General features: G+C 39.0%; 1 protein-coding gene across 1 annotated transcript; it reads right to left on the bottom strand.

The window, feature by feature from the left end:
- Positions 1–10,220: 10,220 nt before the first annotated feature.
- ASB15 (ankyrin repeat and SOCS box containing 15) lies at positions 10,221–26,707 on the bottom strand. The gene is made up of 11 exons (XM_010198750.2): positions 26,559–26,707; positions 23,317–23,411; positions 17,973–18,095; positions 17,233–17,285; positions 17,001–17,132; positions 16,447–16,605; positions 14,404–14,649; positions 13,307–13,478; positions 12,359–12,929; positions 11,598–11,751; positions 10,221–10,403 (listed from the first exon to the last, which is right to left on the bottom strand). The coding sequence occupies exons 3-11, from the start codon at positions 18,080–18,082 to the stop codon at positions 10,231–10,233; spliced, it is 1,770 nt and encodes a 589-aa protein (XP_010197052.2). The 5' UTR covers positions 18,083–18,095; positions 23,317–23,411; positions 26,559–26,707; the 3' UTR covers positions 10,221–10,230.
- Between the last annotated feature and the right edge of the window lie 275 nt (positions 26,708–26,982).

Raw genomic sequence — 26,982 nt, 5'->3', positions numbered from 1 at the left:
GTATAGTCCAATGTAAGAAAATACAGAATGAGAAACTAAGAAGGGAGTGATGTTGAAGTAATGTTTTTTGAAATGTACAGGCCAGCAATATCTGCAAAGCCGTTATTATGAGCGAGAGGGAGTGAGAGGAAGAGAGAAAGACAGAAGGTTGGGTTTGGTACAGGGAAGTAGGAGCACTTCTATAACAACATCTATCAGCTTTATCAAATGATAACACAGAGTGGGTTTATTTTTAGATAGGCGAGTCAGTATTTAATGGGAACGTAAGTGAAAATAAATGAAAGTATCATTGTTGTTCAATGTCATCTTTTTTTAGTTAGTATGAACTGGACACCTGAATGTATGACGTTTACCAAATAGCTCATTTTGTTTTATTCTCATGCATACTGCTTTATTGGCAATAGAGAGAACAGATTGAGCAGGATTTTCATTAAAAAGATTTTATAAAGAAATTACATTTTGCCTTCAATTATTCTTGTAAATTAATTTCATGCAGTTTATCTTACTCAAGAAGTAGGAGAAAAGCTTAAAAGGCTTAGTCTTCCCTTACACGTGAAACACATTTATAAAAGCAGACCAAAGAATACTGGGCATCTTAAGTAAAACAAATATTTGCAGGTCATTTACACTGACCAAAACTTTGCATAAAATAAAAAGGCAGAAGGCACAAACCCATTTGGCTTATGTAGCTAAGAGTGTTACCTTCATGGTATAAGATACTATGGTGAGTCACCTGTGTCTAGGCAAGGCAACAGGTCAGTGGAAGTTCTCACTCTGTCAGCTGTCACTTGCGGAAATAAAGCTTAAGCCAAAATCTGTATAATAGGAAACACCAGAAAGAAAAGATAAGTACCTTTTCCCTTTTAATTTTGCATTGTGAATGCTGACTTTGGCATTAATTAAATGTCTATAACAGAATTCCAAGCAATCTTATTTCTTCAGTATGTCTAGAACAAGGGTTCCCTTTGTTATCATAGGAGTTAGTCAGAGAAGCAGCACAAAGAAATTCTCTTCCTTGGGTTCATTTTTTGCAGACAACATTTTGCTGAGAACATCTTTAGATGGAGTTGGTTAGAAAATTTGTACTGGACAGGTTTTCTGTTAGAAAATGATGACTGAAGCTGAAATGTTTTTTGAAATGTGATGTGTTTTTTTAGAACAATGTTGACATGTGCAGCGCTGATATGTCCAATATTAAAAGCAAAAACATGTTGTTAAAAATGAAACCTATTGAAATATACCTTTTCCCCCAAAATTCTGACATTTCTGCTTTTCCTTTTTTCCTCAGATACAACAAAATTTGTAAGCCTCTTAAATTCTCCTGTGCTGACAGTCCGTAAGACAAAGTACAAACATACAGATACCTGAATTGTCTATTTAAAGTTTTCTATGTATAATTCAAATTTTCCAAACTCAAAGAAACTCCAAAAAGCAACATGCATTACTCACTCATAAAATAATATTCCAAAGGAAGATTTAGTTCAGTCCTTGGCAGCAACAAGAATATTAGCTTTGATGCTACACCTTGCTGAGGCATGATACAACACTGGGCCAGAGGTGACTTTTTCTATATATAAAATGTCAGTGATGTCTACTCCAGTCATGAGATAATTTAAAGATATTACTAAAGATAGGCAAGGTATTTTATTGTAAATGTATCCCCCAAAATAAGGGGCAAACTGACACAGTAGGGTGAGGTTAGGAGAGGTTTGGGTCCTTTCTTAATCCTGTACGTGTCACTGAAGGTAATTTAGTACCCATTCTTCATATGAAGATGGCCAGGGTGAAGACTCATGAACACTCTCTAGAATAATTGTAGTAAAAGTAATAAGGCTGTAGCACATGGCAAATCACACACACACACTAAAAGAGGATGATAAAACTGTAATGTAAAGTACTCAGAGGTCAGAAAATGAAGGGATAATATTTGTCCTTGCCTGTTGATGAGCAGTGAAACTACTGCCCATAATTCTGTAATCAAATACTTTCACCCTAGACCCATGAGTCCCCAAGACTTTTACCCTTGTTCAGCATATGAGAGAGATGGTGTGTGTTTAATAAACACCTTGTCAGTATTTTTCTTTGCCCCTGCTCTTCAGCATATCCAGACTACCAATGGCTTTGCTTGTCCAGAAGTCCATTCAGGAGATGTGAAGGTGTTACTGCCTTTGCAAGGAGGAGGAATAGAGGTACACACACCTTAAGACTGAAAGGACCTGTTATTTTGGAGTTTAGCATTCCCTATTTAGGGGTATTTGGCACTAGGCAGCACTTCAGTTGGGGAGGGCTCAGTTCCTGTGGGCACCAGCCACTGCTGAAGTTGCCCATCCCTTTGACAGTTCAGATCAGAGGTCAGCACTCAATGATTTAATTACGATTAAACTGGACTTGTCCAACATCTGAGAGGAACTCTGCTGCAAAGACAGGACTGATAGCATTTTCCTGTTATTAACATTCCTGTGTGACACTTTTTTTGTTCAAGTTCCACAGTCCCATTTCCCAGGCATCATACATGTTTGAATTTCTACAAAAAAACCCCAAGCAACAAACCCCCAAAACAGCATTCTGAGAATCCTGTTATACATCCCAGGCTATGCGCTCAATCGCACCATTATAAACAGCTTAGGATGGAACCATGTGCTAGTGAGGCAGCACAGTGAACTTCCTTTTGTCACAGAAGGCAGGGGACAAGAGTGTGAGCCATATGTAGTAAGTGAGGTTTACATTGTTTGTGTTGACAGCTGTTTAGGATGAATCCTCAGAAGTGCTTTGCCACCTCTTAAAGAAAAGCCAAATTCACCTCCCAAACACCTTACTGTAACCCTGTATGCAGGGAATAAAGTTTTTCATGTGTAAGTCATAGAAACTCACCAGTCAATCAACAGAAATATTAAAATGTTTGTTCCCTTCAGGACCTAGGCTAAGATGAGAGAAAATAAGGACTGGGTGCACTCATTTAATAGGAGCAGGATTCACTATGCCGTTGGAGATACTTGGCACCTAGGTTGCTGGCTTTGAGTAGATGTAGCCCACTCATCATCAGGTAGATTGCAGACAAGACTTTCACTTTTTCTACTCAGTTGATCAATTTTCTTGGTTTTAAAAGAAGTAACACCTGCAAATGTTTTCCTTTTTCCTTTACAAGCAACTATTTCAAGTAGCACCCTAGGAAACTGTTTTGCTTCGTGCATGTTTCCACATTTTGGGCATGTTGGTCCAATGGCTGAAAGGCTGCAAACAACACCTGAGGTGTGGTACTCACCCCCAGTAGAGCAAAACTCACCATGAAAATTCTACTTCCTTTTGGGTGAGGGCAGGGAAAACTCCAAGAGAGCAAAGAGAGGGCTGCACAACCTTGTCCTCAGGCATAGGACAGCCGTTGCTGGCGTGGTGGCTATTTCAGTCCTGGCTCCCAAGGACAGCCTGTCAGACAGATGCATTGGCTTGTACTGAGCTGCAGTCCCACGTTGCAGGAACAAGTCCAATTGCCATAGAGCACATGAAAAACAATGCACCACAGCACGTCTGGGCTTTCCTCATCTCTCCTGCTGCCCTTCTGCCTGCAGTACTCACTTCCACCTCCCCGCACAGCTTTTGCCCCACTCATGCCTCAACCAGTCCCTTCCCTCCTACCATCCCCTGATGCAGATCCCAAAGTGCCAGCCCCTGTGATCTCCCACCTTCCCACTTCCTGCCTTCTTGCTGCTTTACTGCCTTCTCCACCCCAGAGATCCCTCACCTGCCCTGCCTGCACAGCCCCTTGCTCTCCTTACCCACCTCTGCAGCCTATTTCCTGACCTCTCCTCATCTCCCTGTACATCCCCTGTCCTGCCCCCATGCTCCTCACTGCCTGCCTTCCCCCTCCTGCCTATATCAAGATAGATACCTGTGTGTGTGTGTTCATTTGAGCTTTTGTGCGCTGCTTGTCCAGGCCCAGGTTGAATGCAGAGGCCAAATCAGCCTGCAGAGACAAAGGGTCAGCCACCTGGCACCTCAGCGGGGCTGCGAGGCAGACTGATGGGACAAGCTGCAGCTCTTTCCCCCAGGAGACTCGTTTAACTTGTCAAAATTGTAGACACGGTACAGTTCCTGAAAAGGATGTGTCATCACCTACATTTAACAGTGGTATCAGCAGAGCAGATGGGATAAAGCATGCACTGAAGGCGTGTGAAGGAACAATTTTTCAGCTGCTTTTCGCTATGCCAGACGATTCTGTTGTCCAGTCCATCTCTCCTGGTGATGCCGTAAACAGAGAGTCACATGGGAGAAAAAGATCTTTCCCTTTATCCATGCTGAGGAAACAAGAAGAGGGGCCAGTTCAAAGATGATTCTGATCCAAAACTAGTCTTTGCTTGGGAATCAGACTCAGTATCCTTACTCAAAGATGCATTTTTCCCACTGATCCCCTGCAGCGCACCCCAGGCTATCAGGAGGGCAGATTCCATGTCAAGATTGTAGCTTAACAACTTGGACCCATCACAAACAGTGATCAGCTTTCACACAAAAACATGTGCATGTGGGCTGCCTTATTGCCCAGATTAGTTTTGAAAACAGCATTCCCAACAGCTGCTGAGGACATAACCAAAGTTCTGTGTACAACACTATATACCAAAAAGCCATGGGGCAACCACTAATCTCATGTGTTTTGATGGTGGGAGTGTTTGGATTGCCTTGCTCATCAGGAAGACAGACAAGTCATAGGAGTAAAGAAGTGAATGGGCTTTGAACAGTGCTGTTGATGGGAAGGGTGTAAAGATGCATCTTGGAAGGGGAGTCAGGATCTGCAGGGAAGCACCAGGAGAAAAAATTATCTAGGTGCAAATAAGAATGTTTCTGGAGTAGCAAATTCCTCAACCTTTGGAAAAAAGAAAGAAAACTCACTGCCTGCGTTGCACAGGCACACAGTGTCTTTTGTGCATGGATCCTGAAAGTCTGTTTGATTATGCAGACAGGCATACAGGTGCCATGAGTGCAGCCCACTTGGGGTTCATTGCCCCATTTGCCTATCCAAATCACATCAAAATAGGGAAGGCAAGAGGGCCAAATATATTTTACTGAACAAACATCAGTCCTAGTCCCAGTTTTCTTTCCCTCCTACACACTTTTAAATCATCTTGTGTCAGTACAATGTCATGTTCTGTAATAACAGCATGAGGTGAACCTGCTTATCTTCAACAGCACAAACTATCCCTGCCAGGGTTTTGCTCTGTGCAAGTGCTTCTCCACATCTCTGCAGACTGCCCATTTCCTCAGTGGCAGTTTTTGCCACACCGAAAAGATAAACTGCTTTGTACACAGTGATGATCCTAATGCGCTTCCTTTCAGATAAACCGTTCTCATCCCTCAGGAAGAATCTCAGTGTGCTTTACAAACAGTGCCAACAGATTTACAAACTATATATAGAAATCATTTCACTTGCTACTGATGTACAGACATAGGGTGACCAGAGCAGCTGTTTGGAATTACATTGTGATATTGCTCAACAGGCTTGGACAGGAAGTAGAGGCCAACGTATTGCAAAGAAAGCAGCAGAGAAACTGCTGCATGCACAAAAAAATGTGAGCTTTGGAAGTACAGTTTGAATGGGATGCTGTTTAGGCATCTGCAATCTGCCTACTCTTTCACAAACAAGCATGATAAAATAGGTAATGTCTGCCAACATCTGTGGTGGTTTTTCCAAATACACCATAGATGTGTGTCTAGGTCCAGTAGTTACTATGAGTGATTATAATGGACTTAATCCTTTGTTGAATGCCTTAGTCCCAGATGGTTCTCTCATGTAGCTGAGGCAAACCCTATGGTTTGCCATTCAGATAAAACATGTGCTGTATTTATTTATACACAGAGCAATACAGGTACTTACTTCTATATTTAGCATTTCCTTGTTTTTTGTCACTTTTTTAACAGTATGTGTTTATGAAGATTTTTTTTTAAAGGATATCCCAGCAATATAAACAAGTGATGTCATTCCTAGGGAATTAAATACAAGCAGCAGTACCACCTAAGTACATTCTCTACTTTCTTTATGTCTATTTTTTAAACAGTCCGTTTAATGATGATGAGAGTTTTGGGCATCATATCTACCACGTGCAGAATATGCAGAGAAAAGGCAATAGTTTTGCCTGATAAAAAGTAGAGAGTTCTACTGAAAATGCACATTTTGAACATTAAATGTAAATCCCTTGTACATGTCACCAGAGCTACAGATATACCAATCTTACGACTACCAACAATTTACTAATATATTTGTACAGCTTTTCAGGAGAACCACAAAACACAAGTTCCTCAGGGAATATTTTTCCTGATCTAAGTACCTCTTCTGCTGGTGTAAGTGACACTTAAGGGAGCGTTTCAGAGACAAAATGCTTCCCATAGCAATATATACCCTTAAATATTTATACAGTAATTTGCTGCACTTACCCATGTTCTTCTTTCTGATTCATCCAGCACTTGCCCTGGTGAAGAGTCAGTATGGATTTCTTTGAAGACCACTTCATGCATTTGGAGACAGATGGTGTATTTTTGAAACAAAGTCGTTATCTCTAGGGTGCAGACAAGACTCCTGAAGGACAGACATCTTGGGTGGCAAGGTGAGAGTTTTAATTACTACAGACTAAACAAGCAATTTGCAGTGGAAATGTTGGGACAGCCATTACGGTTGAAGATCACTTTGGCTGTAATTGCTTTTCTTGATACTATTTTCCTGAGCAGAGATCTATCCATTTTAGGAAAAAAAAAAAAACTTTGGGGGAAGCCTTAAAAAGACTGATTCAGAAGGCAGGGTACACCAGAAAGGCAAAGCTGGCTACACAAGACACAGAGGTGAGGGCAAGAGGCTGTTGCTGAGGTGCCTATTGAAGGAGTGATGGAAATGCAAAAGAGGCAAGACCTGTTCTACAGAGGTTAAGTGCTCATGGATTTATGCCACTTTTCTCCATGCAAATCATGAATATCTGGATATTTTAGAAGCCTTTTTCTACTGCAATGAAGAGTAAGAAAATTTCCCTTTTCCCTACCCCAGTGTAGATACAAAAGGACTTTGTGATTGTTTATCCAGGCACAACTGTCAGCAATAGCCTGAGAAAGGTCAGCTCAGGCACAAAGAACCCAAGACAGAACACCGACTGCTGCACTGAAATGGTAAAACTGTTCCCCCTTGACACCCAGCACAAGGATCATCTGTGCCAGCTCCCAAGATTAGAGGGTAGCCCATGCATGGAAGTTTTATGGAAGGCATCCAACATTATAGTGCCTCCAGGGAACAGCTGGTTATATACAGAGATCACTGCTATGGTTTGGTCCCTCACCCAGCTATGAAAACAGCCACAGAGTCCATCTCTCCAGTGCTGCAGAGGCTGATGTAACCACTGTTGAATGTCTGGCTCCTTGGAGAGCTCTTTAGTCTGGTGCAGCTGCTTGTGTCAGATTTTATGAGAAACAGAGACCAAATGATAGCCCTGCTTTCAAACATTGTCCCCAAACCAATGGGAGTCCCTACCCCAGAATATACATACCTGAATCAGTGCCAGAGCATTTAATTACTTCTCATCCATGTTGCCCATGGGGTGGGCACATCACAGAATTGGGTTGCAGTGGAACACCCCATGAGTCACAGCCGAATAGCAGAGAAAATTAAATCCCCGTGCTGCAAGGGTTCAATCAAAGTCCAAGCAGGATTAAAAAAGAGTAGTTTTTTCCTACCACTTTTTTCTTTCAGCTGGGACTGCTGCCTTTGCCTCTTTCCATACAACCACCAGTCCTCAACCAGTTACATTTCCTGCTTCCACGAGCACGTACTGAACTCATGAAAATAGCATTCAATGATCTGGCTGCAGAACATCCAAGTCAAAAGGCTAGTGTTCAATTCCTATCTGTGCCATGACATAGGCTAATGTCATGGTTCAGCCCCTTCCCTGCCACCAGAAATGGCTTCACACAAACCAATGACAGCTAAACAGCTCCCCTTCCCTGTCTATCTCACCTTGTATTTCAGTTAAAGTGAACTCTTTTCCCTCCTGTCTCCATTCAGTTCACAGATGCCTTGAAAGCAAGAAAGAAGCTCTCTCATAATGTTGTACTTCCTTTAGCATCTAGGGGGGAAAAAGTCTTCAATAAATGAACAACTTCAATGTTGAAGGACAGAAATGATTCAAAACAGGATTAGGCCACCTTTTGTATCAGGCTATCAAACACAAAGGGCACAGATGTATTGTTTAAAAGTGCAATAATATCATGTCTTTTTAGCTTACCTAATGATATCTTAAGCACTACTTTGTGGTATTTTTAACACTTGGCACAAACTGCTCTGTCCTACAGCCGAATGCTTTGATGCCACAGGCAATCTAACTATTGCCTGAGGTGTGTATAAACTCCTAAATATAAACATTGGCCCATGAACTAAAATTACTAATGGAATTTGGCTCTAGCCACAGGAGACGTTTAACGTCTCCTGTCTAAAGTCCTATTTGATCATGTTTCCTTTGCTGGTTGCAGTATACTGTATCAGATATGTGACTATCCAGATTCTTTGTGTGGTCACTGTATTCATTAAAATTACTGCTTTTGAAGACATTGTCATTAAGTCTGTATTTCTTTTCAGGAATTCCCAAATAGAAACATCAGTTTCTAGATGTGTCCTATGCAGGACACATACGTTGATGCCAGTATGTCCAGGATGTACTGCCCAGTGGAGCCTTGGCTGCGGACAGCTGTGCTGGGTTCACTGGGCACCCTGTGCTCAGGCCATGCCTGGAGTCACCAGTCCCCTGCAGCACCCTCCTGACAGAGGCCTGGCCCAGATATTTTTCACTAGTGATCAGGTTGTTTATCCTGGTCAAAATTTCTGACAAAAAAAACAGCCATCATGTCTTGGAAAGCCAGAAGAACCATAGCCATAGTGAGAGCAGGAGCAATTAAGCCTTCTGTTCAACCCTCTAAACATTCCAGATCAGTAATTTGTACTCCTTCCATTGCTCTTTTAAATCTGTTGTGAGGAAGGATGGACCCACAAAGGACTGATCATAAAATGGTAGGGTTGGAAGGGACCTTTAGAGATCATCTAGTCCAATCCCCCCTGCAGAAGCAGGTTCACCTAGATCAGGTCGCTGCTTTTGGAAGTGGAATTCACAGCTCTGACTGAGGTGTTAGTAAGTTATATATATGAGATCCAGCAAGTAAGAAGTTTTGAGGAACAGAGTGCCAGTGTTGGGAGCAGGGCAGAAGGATGCTTGAGCTGACTTTGGTTACGTGTGTGTATGTGTTGGATTCCCAGCATATCTCTTAAATTACATGTTTAGCTAAACTATTGACTATGCATGATGTAATCCACCAACTGAAATCTCCTCTCAGTTTAGGGAGTTTGGATTATTTTTTCCACAAATGGAAAGGATGGTTGAACAGTAAAGGGAGTAAGTGCAATTCAATTTTAATACAATAATGTAATCAGATGTGGCTTTCTTTAGAAGACCAGAAGCACACTATCAACTGCATCTCAGCATGACTGAGGGTGTCTGGTTGAGAAGTGATCCATCACAACTCTATAGGAACTATAAAGTATTACCTTGCAACATTTTTCAACCTGGGGGATATGCTGCTCTGGGTCCTGGTTGGTTTGTCCATCTGACTTGAAGTCCCTCAAGTTTTGCCAAGCCTTTAAACATGCAGTACTGGCACACAGAGCAGATGTACCGGGAAGAAAACCGCTTGCAAAAATAGCTAAAACCAATCTTTTAAAAGCCTGGAGAATTTTATCATAGGACCATGGTCTTTAGGGTAGAAAATGTGCTGCATCTCATGCCATTACATGACACAGATGTGCATTCAGTAGTTTAATTTTCTTTGCCAAGCTAAATTAGACACTTTTACAGATAAACTAATGCCATAACCTGAAAGTAGCAATTGTGTTTACCATCTCCATTGGGAAGTCCATCACAAAAATTCTTCTTTTATCCTTTATTCATCTGAATTTCCATTTAGAGTCTATGTACCGTTCTACGTAAATATTATAGTGTCCTTACTCTAATTTGAATCTATATTTGGATAGTACAATGTTGTGTTAAAACATGAACTTAAATGTACTAGTTTTGAAGAAAAAATTGTTCCCATAAAAGAACTATTAACAACAAATATCAGAATGTTGTGTTTATGAAACACCAAGCAGCTCTTTAGCTAGTAAAAAAAAGGTGAAGAAATTAGTCCAATTACAGACTGAATGTGGTTGTTTTAAAAAACCTATTCTAAATGTATTCCTTTCCCATACAGATCATATTCTTTATAGAGGATATAGTTCTTGAGAACTGTTGGGAGTGGAAGCTTCTTCATGGACGGCAGTTTCTGGAGTCTCCTTAGCCCCAAGAGCTTACGTATTTTCAGACGACACAGATGTTTCAGTGGGCGAGCATTACCTAAGAACAACAGAGAGAGAGAAATGGAGGAAAAATCAATGCCACTAACAAGGACCGTGGCACAGTTCACAATCTCAAAACATGCTCTAATAAAATCCGTATCAAAACCAATCACCTTGGGGCATTATTATTTTGCAACTTCTGCATAAAATACCATTCTTTTCACTTCAGAATTGTGATACACAATGCTGGTATCGACCACACTTCTGGCAGATATCTGTTTAACATTATTGTCTCAACCGTTGGAAATATGCACACTGTACTCTGTCTACAAAGCACCCATCTGAAAATCTAAGCCAGAACTTCATTTAACGTGAGTGGTAACTGGTACATAACAGTAATTGGTGGTAAGTGATGAACCATTTCTTCTTTCCCTAGGTGCAAATTTGTGAAAAACTGCATATTGAGGCCCACCATGGCACTTCCATTTCTGCTTTAAGGCACCAGGATCAGACCTTTACCATGCTCGGGACTGCTAAGTCTTCTAAACTAACTCTTCCTATCAGAATTTACATCAGTCAAAGAGCTGGGTATAATTTAGCCTTCCTGAACATAACAAAAATTTCAATGTACTTAAAATACCAGTACTTAAGACTACCAAACCACGTGCATGTTCCTGTGACACTAACAAAAAGCAATGTAAAATACTGAAGCAAAAAGGGTACCAGTTTTAAACCTAAATATTTAGCTTTTTAACAGACTATGTTAAATCAAATCCTATTTACAAGAAAAAAAGGCAACTAAAATTAATTAATGCAAAAAGAATATTTAATACATTCCCCAGCAGATTTTTTTTCAGTTAAGGTGGGTGAAACCCATCTCTGGTGCCACCAGTGGTGGAAGGTTCAACCTGTAGACTTTAAAAAGTAGAGCATATATAAGAAATATTATTCAATTGTACCTCAGTGGTCTTGCTTAGCTAAAAAGGCTGCCCACACAGCGGTGATATTCCTTACGAGATGAATTCCCACCAGGAGCACGTTTGCCATATTTCAATTCAATTAACTAATCCATGACTAGTGGCAATAAGTAAAGATTTGTCTCCATCTGAGGACTGGATGACAGGCACAATCTGGTTCTTAGCTGGCATGCATCCAGACTGCTAAAACACTTTGGATGAACGTGACCTGACACAAGCAGTTATAGTCTCTTATAATAAACCAGAACACCATTAACTGGAAGTTAGATATTTACCCAGTATCTGACAGATCTCTGTCCATTCTTCCTGCGTTTCTAAGACAGACTTAATTTTTGTGCACAGAGGAACATAATCCATGTAATCTATAAAAACACGAACCACTTTTCCCGCTAAATGTTTCAACCAAGGAACAGCAATAAAGTCACAGAACTGAAAGGGAAAACACATCAAGTCATAATTCCAAAATCTGTGCACAATAATGCCAAAATAACACACTTTAAAGCAATTAAAAAAGATAATTTAAAGTATTAGCAACGACCTTTAACAGTCATAAATTGATGCCTAGGTTATTTTAAAAGCCATTTTCTTCCATGTTTGTCTTATGAGATCCCTTAATTAATCTGGACAGGCCTGAAGGGCAATAATTATTACAATATTGCTAGAATTTGTGGCACTGTTTTGTTCAACAGTGATATCTCTTTGGAAATGCATCGACTCCACTGGTTAGCATAGGAATAGAATTCCCAGAACCTTGCCTCATTATTTCTTAAAGCTTTCTTCCCAAACTCATGAACCCAAACTAAAACCACTCCAGGTACATAACTTTCTCTTATCTCAGAGTAGAAAATTAAAAATGGCTCTTTCTCTTATCTCAGAGTAGAAAATTAAAAATGGCTGGTTTATTTTCAGGATGTTTTTTGAAAAAAAAAAAAAGGATTCTGCCAGTATGTTAATCTTAATTTTGCACAATCATGTGAAATGCTTAAAACTGGCTAATGAAAAGAGCAAAGTGAAGGAAGGAAGACTTTGTATTTACTGGATTATCCTTTATTACAGAAGAAGTCCACCCGGGGAGAATCTCTTCTTCTGGAGTTGACCATACAAAAGAATTTCCAAAGACATCTTGGTGCATACAGTCAAAACACATCTCCACATTATACCCATGATTGAGCAACAGCCTGAGCATCACCTCATCATTCAAGGCATACTGAATGGCGCTGGGGAAACGTGTATCGTTAACCAACATAAAGTAGCAATTGACGTTTGCTCCGTAAGATAGGAGCAGCCTTACAATTTCATGGTGTCCAGCTCTCACTGCCACAAGCAGACAGTTTAAAGGATCCTTGTTTGGATTCGCTCCTGCTTTGAGTAATATTTCAGTGCAAAGAATGTCATTGTTAGAAACAGCAAAATAAAGTGCAGTTTTCCTTCCGTCATCGTAACTATTTGAAATGTATTGAGCCAAGAGAGCATTGACATCAAACCCATTTTCAATGAGGAGCTCTAGACACTGTGAATTCTGGCCATCTGTCGCTGAGTGAACAGGGCTTAACCCACTTTTCTGGATTGCAGTTTGGGATGTGACTGGAATAAGATACTTCAGCGCCCTAAAAAACAGTGAATAAAACTAGTTAGGCATTGTTTCCCTGCATGAAGACAACAACTCTCATCTAGCTATATGATAAAGTACCAGCTGGATGTTTTACACATGAAGAGCCAAACACACAAACACCAGGTATGAGCACTGCCAAACAGGACCCTGTGTTTCAGTTGCTTCAGCAGTTTTCACTTGGTTCTAAGGAGCGTTTCACATTTTGCTTCATTTATGCTCAAAACCACTTAAAAGTTAATCCAACCTGATGTAACATTGACACTTCTGAAACAGAAATGATCGATGCATCTGCAAGTTTACTACAGTCATCTTCAATGTGACCTTGTGCCACACTGTATCTTAAGAAAATGTAAAGTCTAAGCTCATACTCACAGGTAATGCCCCTCATAAGCTGCTTTGTGTATGGGAAGCAGTCCCGCCTTATTAGGGACGTTGCCACTTCCTCCATATTCCAAAAGAAGGGCTATGCAGTCTGGATTACCTCCTCCAGCTGCTTCAAACAGTATCGACGCACCATCATCTGCTAAAGCCTGGACATCTCCACCTTGAAGGAGGATACAAAGTTTATATTTATATCCAAAGTGATCTGTAGATAAATACAAGCCCAGAGTACTTTCTTCTTAATTCTCAGATGTATTTCAGTTAAAACTTTATGAAAACAAGAAATATTCCTTGTGGCAAATTTAAAACTCAAAGGCAAAGCAAGAGTTGTACAGATACTAGTTAAAATGCTTACCTTAGTGAGGTCTATAAATGAGCATTCACAAAACCTCCAGCATACTTCAAAAATACTTCACTTCATTAAATAACACCAATATAATTCTGTACAAAGAAGGGAAGGGGAGGAGGAGAAGGAAGAGGGGGAAAAGAGGAGACTGAGGGGAGATCTTATTAACATTTACAAATATCTAAGGGGTGGGTGTCAGGAGGTTGGGACATCCCCTTTTTCTATTGTAGCTAGCAACAGGACAACGGGTAATGGGATGAAGCTGGAACACAAAAAGTTCCACTTAAACATAAGAAAAAACTATTTCACTGTGAGGGTGACAGAGCCCTGGCACAGGCTGCCCAGAGGGGTTGTGCAGTCTCCTTCCTTGGAGGTCTTCAAGACCTGCCTGGACATGTTCTTATGTGACTTGATCTAGGTGAACCTGCTTCTGCAGGGGGGTTGGACTAGATGATCTGTAAAGGTCCCTTCCAACCCTACCATTCTATGATTCTATGATGTATAGCAGTAAGTTCCCCTTTGACTGAAATGGATTGGTATGAACTCTGCTACTCCTCTCACATGCATTATGGAAATGTGTAAGCATCACACCAATCTAGCAGAAGCACTCATATGTTTGCTTCCCTTCCAAGAAACCAAATCCCATTCATCACTATTCTTTCCTTTTCCACGATCACCCTAAAATACCTCAGCAACCAGACAAGATGTATGCCAATGCAGAGGTGCATTCCCTTTTACATACCCTTATGGATAAGATGCTCCAGCACATCACAGTGACCATACTCAGCAGCAACACCTAATGGTGTTACTCCATATCCATCCTTAAGGTTCACATTTCCACCATTCTTCAGAAGAAAAGCAACAATGTCTTTGCGTCCCTGTTTTGCAGCTTCATGCATTGCCGACCAACGTTTGACGCACGGCTGGTGGATACTACAGTTGTGTTTAACCAGAGTGGACACCATTTCAAAAGAGCTCCTTCTAACAGCTTGAAGGAAAAAAAATAATATAATTACATTTTCAGGTATGTTGTCTTGAAAGTTAAAGACATCTAACAAGTTTAGCAAACGTTTTCCTTGTGTACTGACATGAGGAAATTAAAACGATTTCCAGTCCTAGAAATCTGGGAATCCAATTCACTGGTAAATAAATGGTAATGTCAGTTTCTTGCCAAATGAAGGTAAACCAATGCAAGCTAGAAAATATGTCAGTTTGGGGCACAGAGGGCAAAAGCAGCACCACTTTGCTTACAAGAAAGCAGAAACAGCTGCATCACAAGGAAAAGCAATAATAAAAAGAGTATGGCCCTTAGTTCTAAAGTTGGTGCAAACATTACAGTCCCTAGAAAATTACACCTGTGACTGTGTCACCTGGTAACTCTAATCCTTGTGTGGACTCAGTGGCTGCTGTCAGCCAAAGTACAGTTGACAGCTGTCACACTTGGAGGTCACGCTCTGCCCTTTTGAACTTTCAGATATGAAATTTTCATGGATAACTACACCTGCAAATTATTTATACATAAAACAGTGATCCTGAGTAAGAGTCTAATTTTACTCCTGAGGTACATTTTGGGATAGAAGTTCTCTCCACTGACTGGTGGGGCAGCTGAGGGAGATCAGTGTCATAGGGTTAGCAAATTAAACTTCTGTGAATGTCCCACTATACAGGTAAGAACATCTTTAAGAGGCAGTAATCTTTTTAATTACCCACAATTGCTTTGAAGCAGAGTATTACCAAATGTACCTGGAAGCAGCAATCACCCCACTATACAGATACCTTTTTACTGAAGAGTCCTTTAACCCAGAGTTTTAAAATTGAAAGGAGTAACTAAATCATGAACATCATCTATTTATTGTTAAGTACCTCATCCTGTTTCACTGAGACTAAAACTGTAATGTATGATCTACATCTTCACTGACACAAGCTGTAGTTACTCTTTGCAGGATTCATTAAAAGCAAAGTCAGAAAACAGCTCAGAAGTTTCATACACTTTACAATTATTGAAAAGAGCTGAAACAATGCAAAGCAAGACATTACAGAGTCTCTAGAAATGACTCAGGGACTTCAAGTGTAAACATTGTAATCACACATGATAGAAGTCTCACAGATTGATTCTCTTCAGAAGAGTGGAGATATTTTGACATTCAACAGAAACTAGAAGCTAACACAGCTAAGTTACTCATGCTCAGTAAAGGTCATTTAAGTCCACCAATAGCATAAAATCTTTCATTAGATTGGAGTATTACTTAGAAATGCAGTTGAAGGGTTTTTTCCATGCAAGAGGGGAAGGAAATGAGATGTGAGATTTTGAAACTGAAAATACCTGTCTACTCCTGAAAAAATCATCTAATAAAATGAAAAAATCTCCAATAACCTGCAGACCTCCAGAAAAAATACATTTAAGTTAAAGCAATAGCTTATTCTTGTGCCATACTTGTACCTTAAGACAGTCAAATAGGACCAGGTTGGTAAAGGTCTTAGAGCACCTGAAGATACACAGAAGATACCTTGAAATAAAAAGAATAAGTCTCATTTTCTTAGGAGCAGCTCAGCAATCACCTAAAGCATAAGGAGCATCTTTAAGATCTGCTCAGTGACCACCTAGAGCACAAAGACTGCTGAATTGAAGACTGGGTACATTTCACCAAGAGCAGGGCCTTTAGTTTAATCTAAAAATCTGACCAGCATCTAAACCACAGATGCCAACAGGAGTACTCAGGTGAGTAAGTAGTGGAGGGGAAGTGCTGCTGTCCACCCTGCTTAAATGCAGGGAGGAGAGAATTACCAATGAGAAGTGGAGTTTCTCCTTTGTCATTTGTGGTATTGGGCCAAACACCCTTTTCCAGCAACGTTCGCACATTTTCCACAAAGCCAGATTTTGCTGCCAAAGTTAACGGTGTTTCTCCATCGCATGTTTTGTATTCCCACATTGCTTTGTAAGATGCTAGAGGTAAGAAAGGGATAAAAGATAAAGCACAAAGCTGTTAACACATACACATATATGAGACATCCTTAAAAGCTCATCTTTATGAAAATTATTTGTAATTATGTTTAACTTTACCTGACTCCTATTGCCAAACACACTGAATATGCTGAACGGTAATTTTTGCTGTCTGTAGGTTTCTGAACAAAACGTTAAAAGCAGTCCAAGCTCTTTGCTATTGTAAATGGATGCAACTTTCTCAAAAAGAAAGTCTGCTTGAACATTTAAACAAAGTAATCCTCCATGGAGCATTTTATCACACTCTGTTCAGTAAGGAGTTCTAGTATCTTGTGGATAGATGGTTGATGTTTCTTTGCTGCTTCCCTTATCTTGTGGGACATTGCCACCTTACTCACCATCTAGAACAGTTTCAAGTATTTGCTGAATTGGCTGAGCTACGGCCTCATGCAGTGGAAACCACCCTCTTTCATCAGCTTCATCCAAAGCATATTTCTGCTTCACAAGTTCTTGGAGCCTAAACACTTGACCTGAAAAAAAAAATCCAACAAATAAATGAGAAGCAGTTGGAAAAATAATATACAGAAAACTCAGTTTTGCAAAGGGATTCTTTCATTGTAGGGCTTTTACCTTGCCTTATGGATGTTACAATTTTCCTGTTTTCCTCACTAGGTGGTATAAAACTATCCAAAAAGAGAGCAGAAAACAGAAAACATAAAAAAAGTACGTGTTACATATTTCTTCAATATTTTCCATTAGGTTCTCGTCTGAGCCAATGATCCTCTGAATACACTAGCTAATCTTGATCAGACTCATGACCTCCGAAGTTATATCTGCTCTGTGGACCTACAAAGTATCCAAAATTCTTAAGTTGGACAACAATTCCTGCTGTGGACTGACCTGATAAAACTCCTAATTTGGTAAAGAATTCTGATGTGGACTAAAAAGCTGCACTTCCCCACACTACAGGCATGAGCCCTTCAGATTCATAAACCTTCGACAGTGAATGAGAATGTGATGGTGTCAGAATGTCAGTATTGACTAATGAAGAAGAATTTGTGATACCATTTGTGCTACCATTTTCCCTGAAAAAGAATTGTGATGTTTTAATGATATAATTTAAATATCCATGAGATGGAATTGAAATGGTAGTACCTGTTCGTTCCTTGAGATATTTTGGTGATAAAAGCATATTTAAAACACAGATCAGACTTAATAAAAACCCAAAAGTCAAATAACAAGAGTATTCAGTGGCTCTGCTGAGAGCTTTCAGCAAAGCAGTCCTACACCAGGAGCCCTGTGAGGACCCAAACATTCCTGAGAATGTTAAATAATGGCCTAACCTCTAACACATACTGAATTGACAGTACCTGTCATAGCTGGAAGACACTGGTGGTTTGGACTCATTCAATTCTTGACTGCTAAGCTGTAGGGCATACTCTGTAAGTAGATCTTCAACCAAACCTTCTTCATCCATCATTTTTTATGGAGAGCTGTAACAACGATTTATTTTGAAATACACACAAAAATATACTGCTAAGGATCGTATTTTGCTTGAGGTATTTGTTATAACAAAATCAGGTGTTTCCATAAAATTCTTTAAATTTAAAAATGTTTTGGTAGGTTTAGTCTTATTTAAAAATACTGGACAATTTATGAACCATAAAAACAAACTCTTCCTCTTTAGAAAGCAGTGGTCATCAAGTCAGTGAATATATGCTTTCCATACAAGCATGAATAATGAACAATAAACAAAGTTATCACCTCATGAATGATTCCCATCAAATACAGGCATTCTCCAGGAATTCATGAACATCAACACAAAGACAATTAAAAATTAATAACACTAAACCATTTAAATTGAGAACTATTTACAGAGAGGGTCTGCAGTTCAGAATGCAACTCATGACCAGATCTAAGGGTGATCACACATTGTACGTGTTTGGGGATTTACACAAACATCAAATTACTTCAGAGAAGCTCTAAGTCACTTGACTCTTGCACATGGAAAGAACATTTTTCCTGCTTCTCTCACCCAGGGTGGCACTAGTAGCATATACAAGATGGATCCACCAACCTGTGCTGTTTGAACACAGGATTTCAGTATGCAAAACCTACGGTATTCATTAAAGTCTAGGTACTGACACATTCAGATCTGAATTCAGAACTTTGCTATCTCGCAGTACTTAAAGGAGGCTCATAAGAAAGATGGGGAAGGCCTGTTCTGAGGGTCTGCAGCAATAGGTCAAGAGGTAATGGCTTTAACCTAAAAGAAGGGATATTCAGACTAGATAGAAGGCAGACTTTTTTTTTTTTTTTTTTATGAGGGTGGTGAAGCACTGGAATGTGTTGTCCAGAGAGGTGGTAGATGTCCCATCCCTGCTAACATCCAAGGTCAGGCTAGACAGGGCTTTGAGCAACCTGATCTAGGGGAAGGTGTCTCTGCTTATTGTAAGGGGTTTGGATTAGATGATCTTTAAGGGTCCTTCCAATCCAAAACATTCTACGATTCTATGAAAGGTTTTGAGCTGTAACCTATATTCACCTCTCCTCTCCTGGAGCTGGATGGGGATGTTTACTCAAGTAAAAAAAATAAGGTATTTGAGAGAGACAATAACACATGCAAAAATTATTATATTAAAATAATAATATACAAGACTTTTTGGACTTCACAGACAGGTAGTTGTACAACAAAACATTACAATGGTCTTGGGTCATTAATTATAACTTTTAATAATCTTTAGTGTATTTAAAAAAACCCAAACCAAAACAAACCACTAACACTTCTTGTGTTATTTAAACACTGTCGAGGCATGGTCTGTCAAAGCAGACTAAGGTCTTTGGAGTCTCTGCACTACTTCTGCAGTCATGAAGTGTAATGGACATTCACAGGAGTTTGCTACATAAGCCCAGGAGATGTCAAGCCATGTCAGCTTTTATTTCCAAGGTGTGAGAGTAGTTGGAAGGCTCAGTGGATTAGTAATGGAGTATGTCAAGCCTTTTAACTATAGCCACCAGCTTAAATTCCATCTGCTCATCCCGCCAACTTTAACTATGCTTTTTGCCTGTGACACTGCATCAACTGAAGGCCTTGCTAGGAAATTATAATTGCAAAATCAGGAACGTTGCTCTTTACACATCTTCCTGAAGGTTCTTTAAGTGTAAAATGTAGTATGTACATATTGTGAAAGATATATAAGGAACAAATACTTCAGTAAATACATGCCAAGCTGTACCTATCAAAGTTTTTACAAGTGAGCTTTGAGTTTTGCCAAAATTTCTGTTTGATTTGATATTAGTGGCTTTGTCATTTGTCCTTTAATCCCACTGGGAACATCAGATGTTGAATTGTTTTTTAAAAAAAGTTTAAAACTACTGCTTCCACAATTTATGCAGCAACGTACTGTATCTACCACCCAGAACACCTACCATCTCAGTGTTGCACAAATATTCAAAAACCCTACTAAGCATCTGTTAGATGTTTCTCATGGCACGATGATTGTGGGGTGTCCTAGTCATTTTGCAAATAGAAAGGGAACATTGCAGAAATTATGTAGAGGCCATTTTCTGACAATTACCTTCAAGAGGAAGTGCTAATAAGATTTCTTTTTAGGCTAATTTCTGCACTGATCACATACATAAAAAAAGTACATACATCAAAGTACCATAGCCAATATCATAATGCCATCCACAAATATTTACTACTTAGTATATTATTATAAAGCTTGCAAATCAAATTTAAACTAGTAAGGGCTCAGAGTTAGATTGACTCAGAAGCTAAAGGTCTCTTGGATTCACATTTCCAAATAATGCAGTTTCCCACCTCTTCCAATATAAACTGGAACTGTGGCCTGGGTTTTTAACTGCAAGGATGGACAATCTGAAGGGAAGTGGAAAAAATCTCCACTTTGGTCCCATTTTCTTTGAAGCAAAAGAGAGATAACCTTGGTCTCTGAGAGGAGTGACATCTCAGATTGAAAAAAAAATTCCAAAAATAATAATTACAAAATATTCTCAGATCCATTTGAAAGAAATGTTTATTATTCACAGAATAAATCTTTATGTTATTGTATAAAAGACAATGCTTTTCTGAAGGGTTCACTGTTCCTGCAACTCCAATCAAGGCTTCAGTGTAATAGTTCAAAAGAAGATTTCACATACAGGCTAGACTCATGAACTGGTCAGCACAGTGCAGACACAGGTACCAAAATCTTTCACATAGTACATAATGTTAAATCTGCTGCACACCACATTAAGGCTTAGAAGTTTGCAAAGTTATCTTCTGGCATACTGAAGTTCAGGTAGAACTTCTCATGCACAAAAGAATTTTGAAATGACCAAGAAGGCTGATTGACTGACATCAGGATGGACAATATAAACCTCTCCATAACTCTAAAAAGACATTAACTTGTTCTGAAACTCTTATGATAAAAAAGCTTACAAAAGGCTATCAAGTTTGCTGCAGCAAAAAGAAAATCATAAGAAATTGTAGGCTTTTAAAAAAAATCATCTGCTTTGTGCAGAAAGGAAGGCATCTCGTGTCAAACTCCCAAGGTATAATACAAAATACAGTGACTTCAAAAAGCTACACAAAACAAAGCAGCTCATCATCCTTTTTTATTTTTCCTCTAAATATTACCACAAGTTTCTTATTAACCAGAATGTAAAATTCTCATCATCAGACCATGAAACAGAGCCTCTGCTCCTCCGCTCCTGTTGGCAATGCACTTCATTGACAGGCAGGAGAATTCTGAGTCGAGGTTCTTTTGAGCATGTATCTTCACATTTTCATAAACACTTTTCTAAATCTGATGGCACCTTAAAACTTCCATCACTTAACCCACAAACACAGACTGTTCTCAAGACTGACAAATCTTTTAGGCAACAAAGATAAAATCTCTTGAACTAGCAGTTTTAGAAGTACATCTCAATAAGCATATCTACATCCTGAACCTGCCATCATCTAAAAGGAAAGTACATTTTAGAATAAATGAACATGTCACTGGCAGGTGGGAGGTGCTACTAATGAGAGTAAACCACTAATTTCCATAAGATAACTAAGGAAAAATCTGTAACATTTATAAACTCTTGTTTTCTCAACAACAGCTTAAAGGCAAACAGAAGCTACATTCCCTTTCTTCACACATTTCATTTTGAAAAACCTCCATTTGAAGACGTCATGCCATTGCTGCAATTTCTGAAGATTCTTTTAAATGAATATTGTTCACCCATCAGATTCACATGGACGGACCTTCATGCCCTGCAAGGCCTACTGAAGTTGTCATCCATGAGAGAATTGAGACTGAAAATTATTATATTATAGCCCATCATATTATATTTACCCTAGAGCCTGAAGCAATTAAATTAGACCCCCACATGACAAACTCTCTCTCTCTCTCAAAAAAAAAAGGCTGTTTTGGTATATTACAGTATCTTCATGAAGTTCACATACTGTTTAATCTTGTGAGGTGCTCAACACCCTCCAATGTCACTGATTCCAAGAAGAGTTAAGATCACAAAGCACCTTACAGGACAGTAATTTAGCAAGAATATCCTTTATTTTTTTGAAAAAAAAAAAAAAGCTTTTCTACCTTTTTTATCTCCAAAGGACTACAGTAAGAAAACAGAAACTTGGTGGTTTTTTATCTTGTCATACAACATCCATATCCATTTTATCAGCTATCTCCTCTTTTGCTGTATTGCCTGGAACTGACTATGCCACAGGTAACACAGAGCTCTGCCTTAACAGATTTAACCAGAAAGGTCAGAAGTGAGAAGGGTTTCCGAATTGTTGTGTGTACTGTTTTCAAACTATCTTCTCCCACAAAAATGAAATATACAATAGAAAATCAGAAAGTTAGTAAGGTAGCAAGTGACTGTGACATGGTAGAGTAAGCATAAGGCAGATAGCTCCCTGCAGCACAAGCATTGGATGGGTTGCCAGGGGTTTATACATGCTCTGAGAGCCTGATTTGCTATATCACTACTGGTAATACACTGTGCTGAGGTGACAAGGTCTGGCTGAAGTGTGGATATTCCACTAGGATCACAGAAGAACAGAACAGCATGGATGGTACACTGAGCAGTAGCAGACACATCCCTGCTACATTACGTGATGGGGCAATGAAAAGGCTAAAAAGCTCAGCAGTAAAATCTTCCATTCGGTTATGGCAGTTTCATCTATGGAAGTTACCAGACCCAGGCACTAGAACCTTAGAAACAATGTCAAATGCTTATTCTAAATCAGTTTTATTTTTTGTATTACCACAAATATTTTCCTTAAAAGACATTTTTTGTACAATTTTTCCATTTATGCCTGAAAAACTAGATATTACCTCTTGCTGTTTCCCTTAAAACAAAAAAAAGTTTTGGTCTCTTGAATTAAGTTACCTTTTCTTTTTCATGGATCAGAACTCCTTGCTAATCATGGAAGTTGTGTCTTCCCTTGTAAAGAGTGTATCAAGCATTCCTTACTTATAAACACATAGGTATAAAGTTATGTGAGTGTTAATGTTATTCTAATTTCTTATCCTTAAAATAAACTAGACAATCCTAGCTTTGCCCTCTATAAATAGAAGGCCCTAAGGCATGCAACAAGGTTATTCATAGTGACAAAACAATTAATAGCAGTCTAAATTGGGCTCAGTCTATTAAACATTACAGTTTTCAGCTACTTCTGTTAGTCTAATCAATGACCACACCACATATTCTCACCTTTTCAACCCATTATCTTGCTAGTGTTACTCTGAGGCCTGCATTTTGAACAGCCAGGAATGGTGTCCCAAAAGCTGATGTGTCCTGTGATACTTCTAAAATTAAATACACAGTTGCTAGATAAATTAAGGCCTGACCTTGTACAACTGTAACATAAGCAGACTGGATCCACAGGAAAGTATTACACATGACTTCTCTAAAATCTCGTCAAATGTAACACGAGTTCTGGACGGTATAATAAGATTACCTGTGCCCTCATTGGTTCATCAACTCTCATTAAGAAAATAAATTATTTGCCAACTTAGTCTCAAGGGCTACATTAACAAAATCTGGCAACATGTTTACAGAAATTAAAACAAATCTGAGAAGGTTTAGCCTTTAATTAGCTGCAGATCCCATCACGTTACATCACCAAACACCTCTCTGAGGCTGATACAACACAGAGCTTTAGAGATCCAGGGACAGCCAGCTATAGCACTTATTTGACTGGATTCAGTAACTTGAAATCTGGGTGGCATGGCACCACAGACAGCAGAGATGCAAAAGCAGAGTAACCCAAAAGTAATGTAAAGAACAGCAGTGCCCAGCAAGTCAAATCACAGGTATAGGATGAGGAAGGAACTGGATACATATCACTGATGTAATACCTCTACTTTGTTCTGGTTTTAACTAATTAGTTACTCTCTTTACCAAAACAAACAGGCAATAAGGAAACACAAACTGAAACCTCCAACTTCTCTTAGATTGCTCTGATGAAATGAAATTGCATGCTCTGAACTCTTCCGTGCTCCGTGATTCACTTGCACTTATAGGACCATAAAACAGTAAGGCTTAACTAAGGCACCACATTCACCTCATCTTTGGCCGTAAGATTAAGAAAATCATTTAATGATGATAAATAATATTTGCTGTGTCATCTTGCCAGTGCAACGTAAGTGTTGGGAGTCTCCAAGAAACCCTCAGTACAACAGGAGCAGACACAAGCACTGCTGAGACCCTGTTCTACGGCTGCCTAAGAGATGGCAAGAACATAAATATATTCTTATATCATAAAAAAGAACTGAAATATATGTTTATAATATGAATTTATAAGAACAGAAATGTTTTAATTGCTTACCTTGATTTGTTATTTCCTTTATATAACCAGGACGCTATCAGAACTAGCACATATCCCCATTACAAGCACGGTATTGTTTTGCTTTTTAGGTATTTTCAATAATATTTTGCATTGCTAAGTAAACAGTGACCTGCTCTTACACAGTTACTAGATATAAATCCATCAGTCAATTATGTTCCATGCACGTAAAGCCAGAATAAACAAGACTCTTGCCCAGATACCAAATCATATGCCAATCTGCAAGACTTCATCATGAGTTAAGTTCATTGGTGAGACAAAAAAGGGAAGTCACAGCTATAGCAAGGCCCTCTTAGGGTGCCTACGCCACTGTGTATCAACACACGGCATAAAGCTTCTCACAGAATTCCCAGTGTTAAACAGATAATAAACTGTGCAATCCTATGTGGGTGGTTTGGGGGATTTTTTGGTTTGTTTTTAGAAATCACGTAATTATTGAATGGACTCTGATAAAATACAATTAGACCAAGACATAAGAAGTATTTTTAAATAAACTATGTATAAACATAAAATAAACTACAAAACAGTGTTTAGCAACTTCGGGAACCTCTCTATCACTTTGGAATTGATTTCATGAACTGTCTTACCAATATGGTTGTTTTTTACTCTTTGTATTAGAATGTGACACGAACACCTACATATAATCATAGAACCATAGAATGGTAGGGTTGGAAGGGATCTCCAGAGATGATAAGAGTCCAACCCCCCTGCAAAAGCAGGTTCACCTAGATCAGGTCGCATAGGAACATGTCCAGGCAGGTCTTGAAAACCTCCAAGGAAGGAGACTCCACAACCCCTCTGGGCAGCCTGTGCCAGGGCTCTGTCACTCTCATAGTAAAACAGTTTTTTCTTATGTTTAAGTGTGCTTAGGTTGTCTGAATAGATCACAAGAACTACTGTTTAAATGATATTAACTGAGCTAATTTGGCTACAAAAGATCTTCAGGCACAGGAAAAGTTGTGTTATGCTCAGTTAGTGTGATTATAATATAGATCATCTGGTTAGACTTTCACAGAGAAGGGGAAAATGCAGGGATGATCCAATCAAAAAGGCAGAAATTTTTAAAGAATGTTCTTTTCATAGGACAGAGATTCTCGGTGCCTTGGAAAAAAGATCCCAGCTTTCTCTGATGCAGTCTCAAAGAACACTTGGAAGTAGAGAAGCACAAACCCCCAATTCTGATATAAGTTGCATGAATCACTTTATTTTAGTTATGGAATGGCAGCAGTGTGTACCTTATTAAATGGCTTTCAGGGAGAACTCTGGGATATTCTGAAACTCGGATTATTTGGTTTGCTTACCAGTTACAGAAGAGATGAGTTCAAGAGCAGGCCAAAGGAATTATAAAGAAAACTTTCTCCTGAATAAATACTATCTCAAGTTGTCACACAATTATAATCAAACTTTATTTACTATGCAGAACTCACCCTTCAAATTAGCAGTTGGGTGATAAAGACAACACTTAATAGAAGGGCAACTGGATCTTCAAATGTTTATCTCTGGTAATAATTTAAACTGTCTTTTTATTGCTCTTCTCTCCCATTCTATCTTGACTCCCTTAATTAAGTTTTCAATTTTCCATCAGTATTTTACAGCTTTTAAAAAAATATCTGATCGTGTGACCTGAGAAATTACCTATGTGCCGTGTTCTGTTACACTGAACCTTATTTTTGACTCTGCAGTTAATTATCTACTTTTAACCCAAGTTCTTGGACAAACCAATTTCACAGTTAAAATTCACAGACGGTATAAGCCTGCTCCTGCTTATTAAACAAACTCCAGAATACTTATGACTATTCTCCAAGGCAGAAAATAACCAAGCTTAGGAAGACTTGATTGACAAATACATGGATGCACAACCCTCTAATGCAATAATTTTGCTAAAAAAAAAAAATAATCGTTTGTAAGATTCTGCATTATTTCTAAATTAGCTCACTGCTACACACTGCATCAGTTATTAATGGGAAAGTATTTCTTATGTATCTGTTGCAGAAGAATAAATTCATGTACTAGAAACTTCTGCAAACCCTAAACATGTAAGTATTTCAGGAAAGAATGACAGAAGCTGAGACATATTAAAATCACACCTACTACAACAAAATCTCACCTTGAGCATATATAAACAGCTTCATTTCCATTTACACATTATACAAAACTGCTCCTGGCAGCAGCCAAACATATTTCTGAAGCTTTAAGGCTTGATATAGTTGACTCAAGAAACCTTTGAAATCAGCTCTGAAACTCGGACCAAGCTTGGACTCTGCAACACATTTTGAAAAAGAAATAAAACACCTGTGATAGTTCTGAAAACTCATTACTGGTAGTTAGTTAGCTATCACTTGGCAAAATCAGGTCAAGTACTGCCACCAGCCATACAGAATGTATCTTCACTAGAAATGTGATGAAAAACTAAATGCAACATACAAGACTCAGGACTTCTGCAAGACGCATTTCCACTGATCTATCTTTCAACTGAGTATTTCTCATTTAGAAACTGCCAAGTTCTGCAAACCAACCACCTTTAGCAACTT

Source organism: Colius striatus, chromosome 1 (assembly GCF_028858725.1).
Source record: "Colius striatus isolate bColStr4 chromosome 1, bColStr4.1.hap1, whole genome shotgun sequence".
Lineage (NCBI taxonomy): Eukaryota > Metazoa > Chordata > Aves > Coliiformes > Coliidae > Colius > Colius striatus.
Note: the sequence above shows the minus strand (reverse complement) of the source record. Positions and strands in the feature narration are given on the sequence as shown.

What these genes read in the sequence shown, in the direction of transcription:
- ASB15 (XM_010198750.2), bottom strand. Translation starts at nt 18,082, where the DNA reads ATGATGGATGAAGAAGGTTTGGTTGAAGATCTACTTACAGAGTATGCC. An exon ending in AGAAACTCCACTTCTCATTG is followed by an intron (nt 14,650 to 16,446) that starts GTAATTCTCTCC and finishes TTTTCCTTCAAG; the next exon opens with CTGTTAGAAGGAGCTCTTTT. An exon ending in GCTTATGAGGGGCATTACCT is followed by an intron (nt 12,930 to 13,306) that starts GTGAGTATGAGC and finishes ACTGTTTTTTAG; the next exon opens with GGCGCTGAAGTATCTTATTC.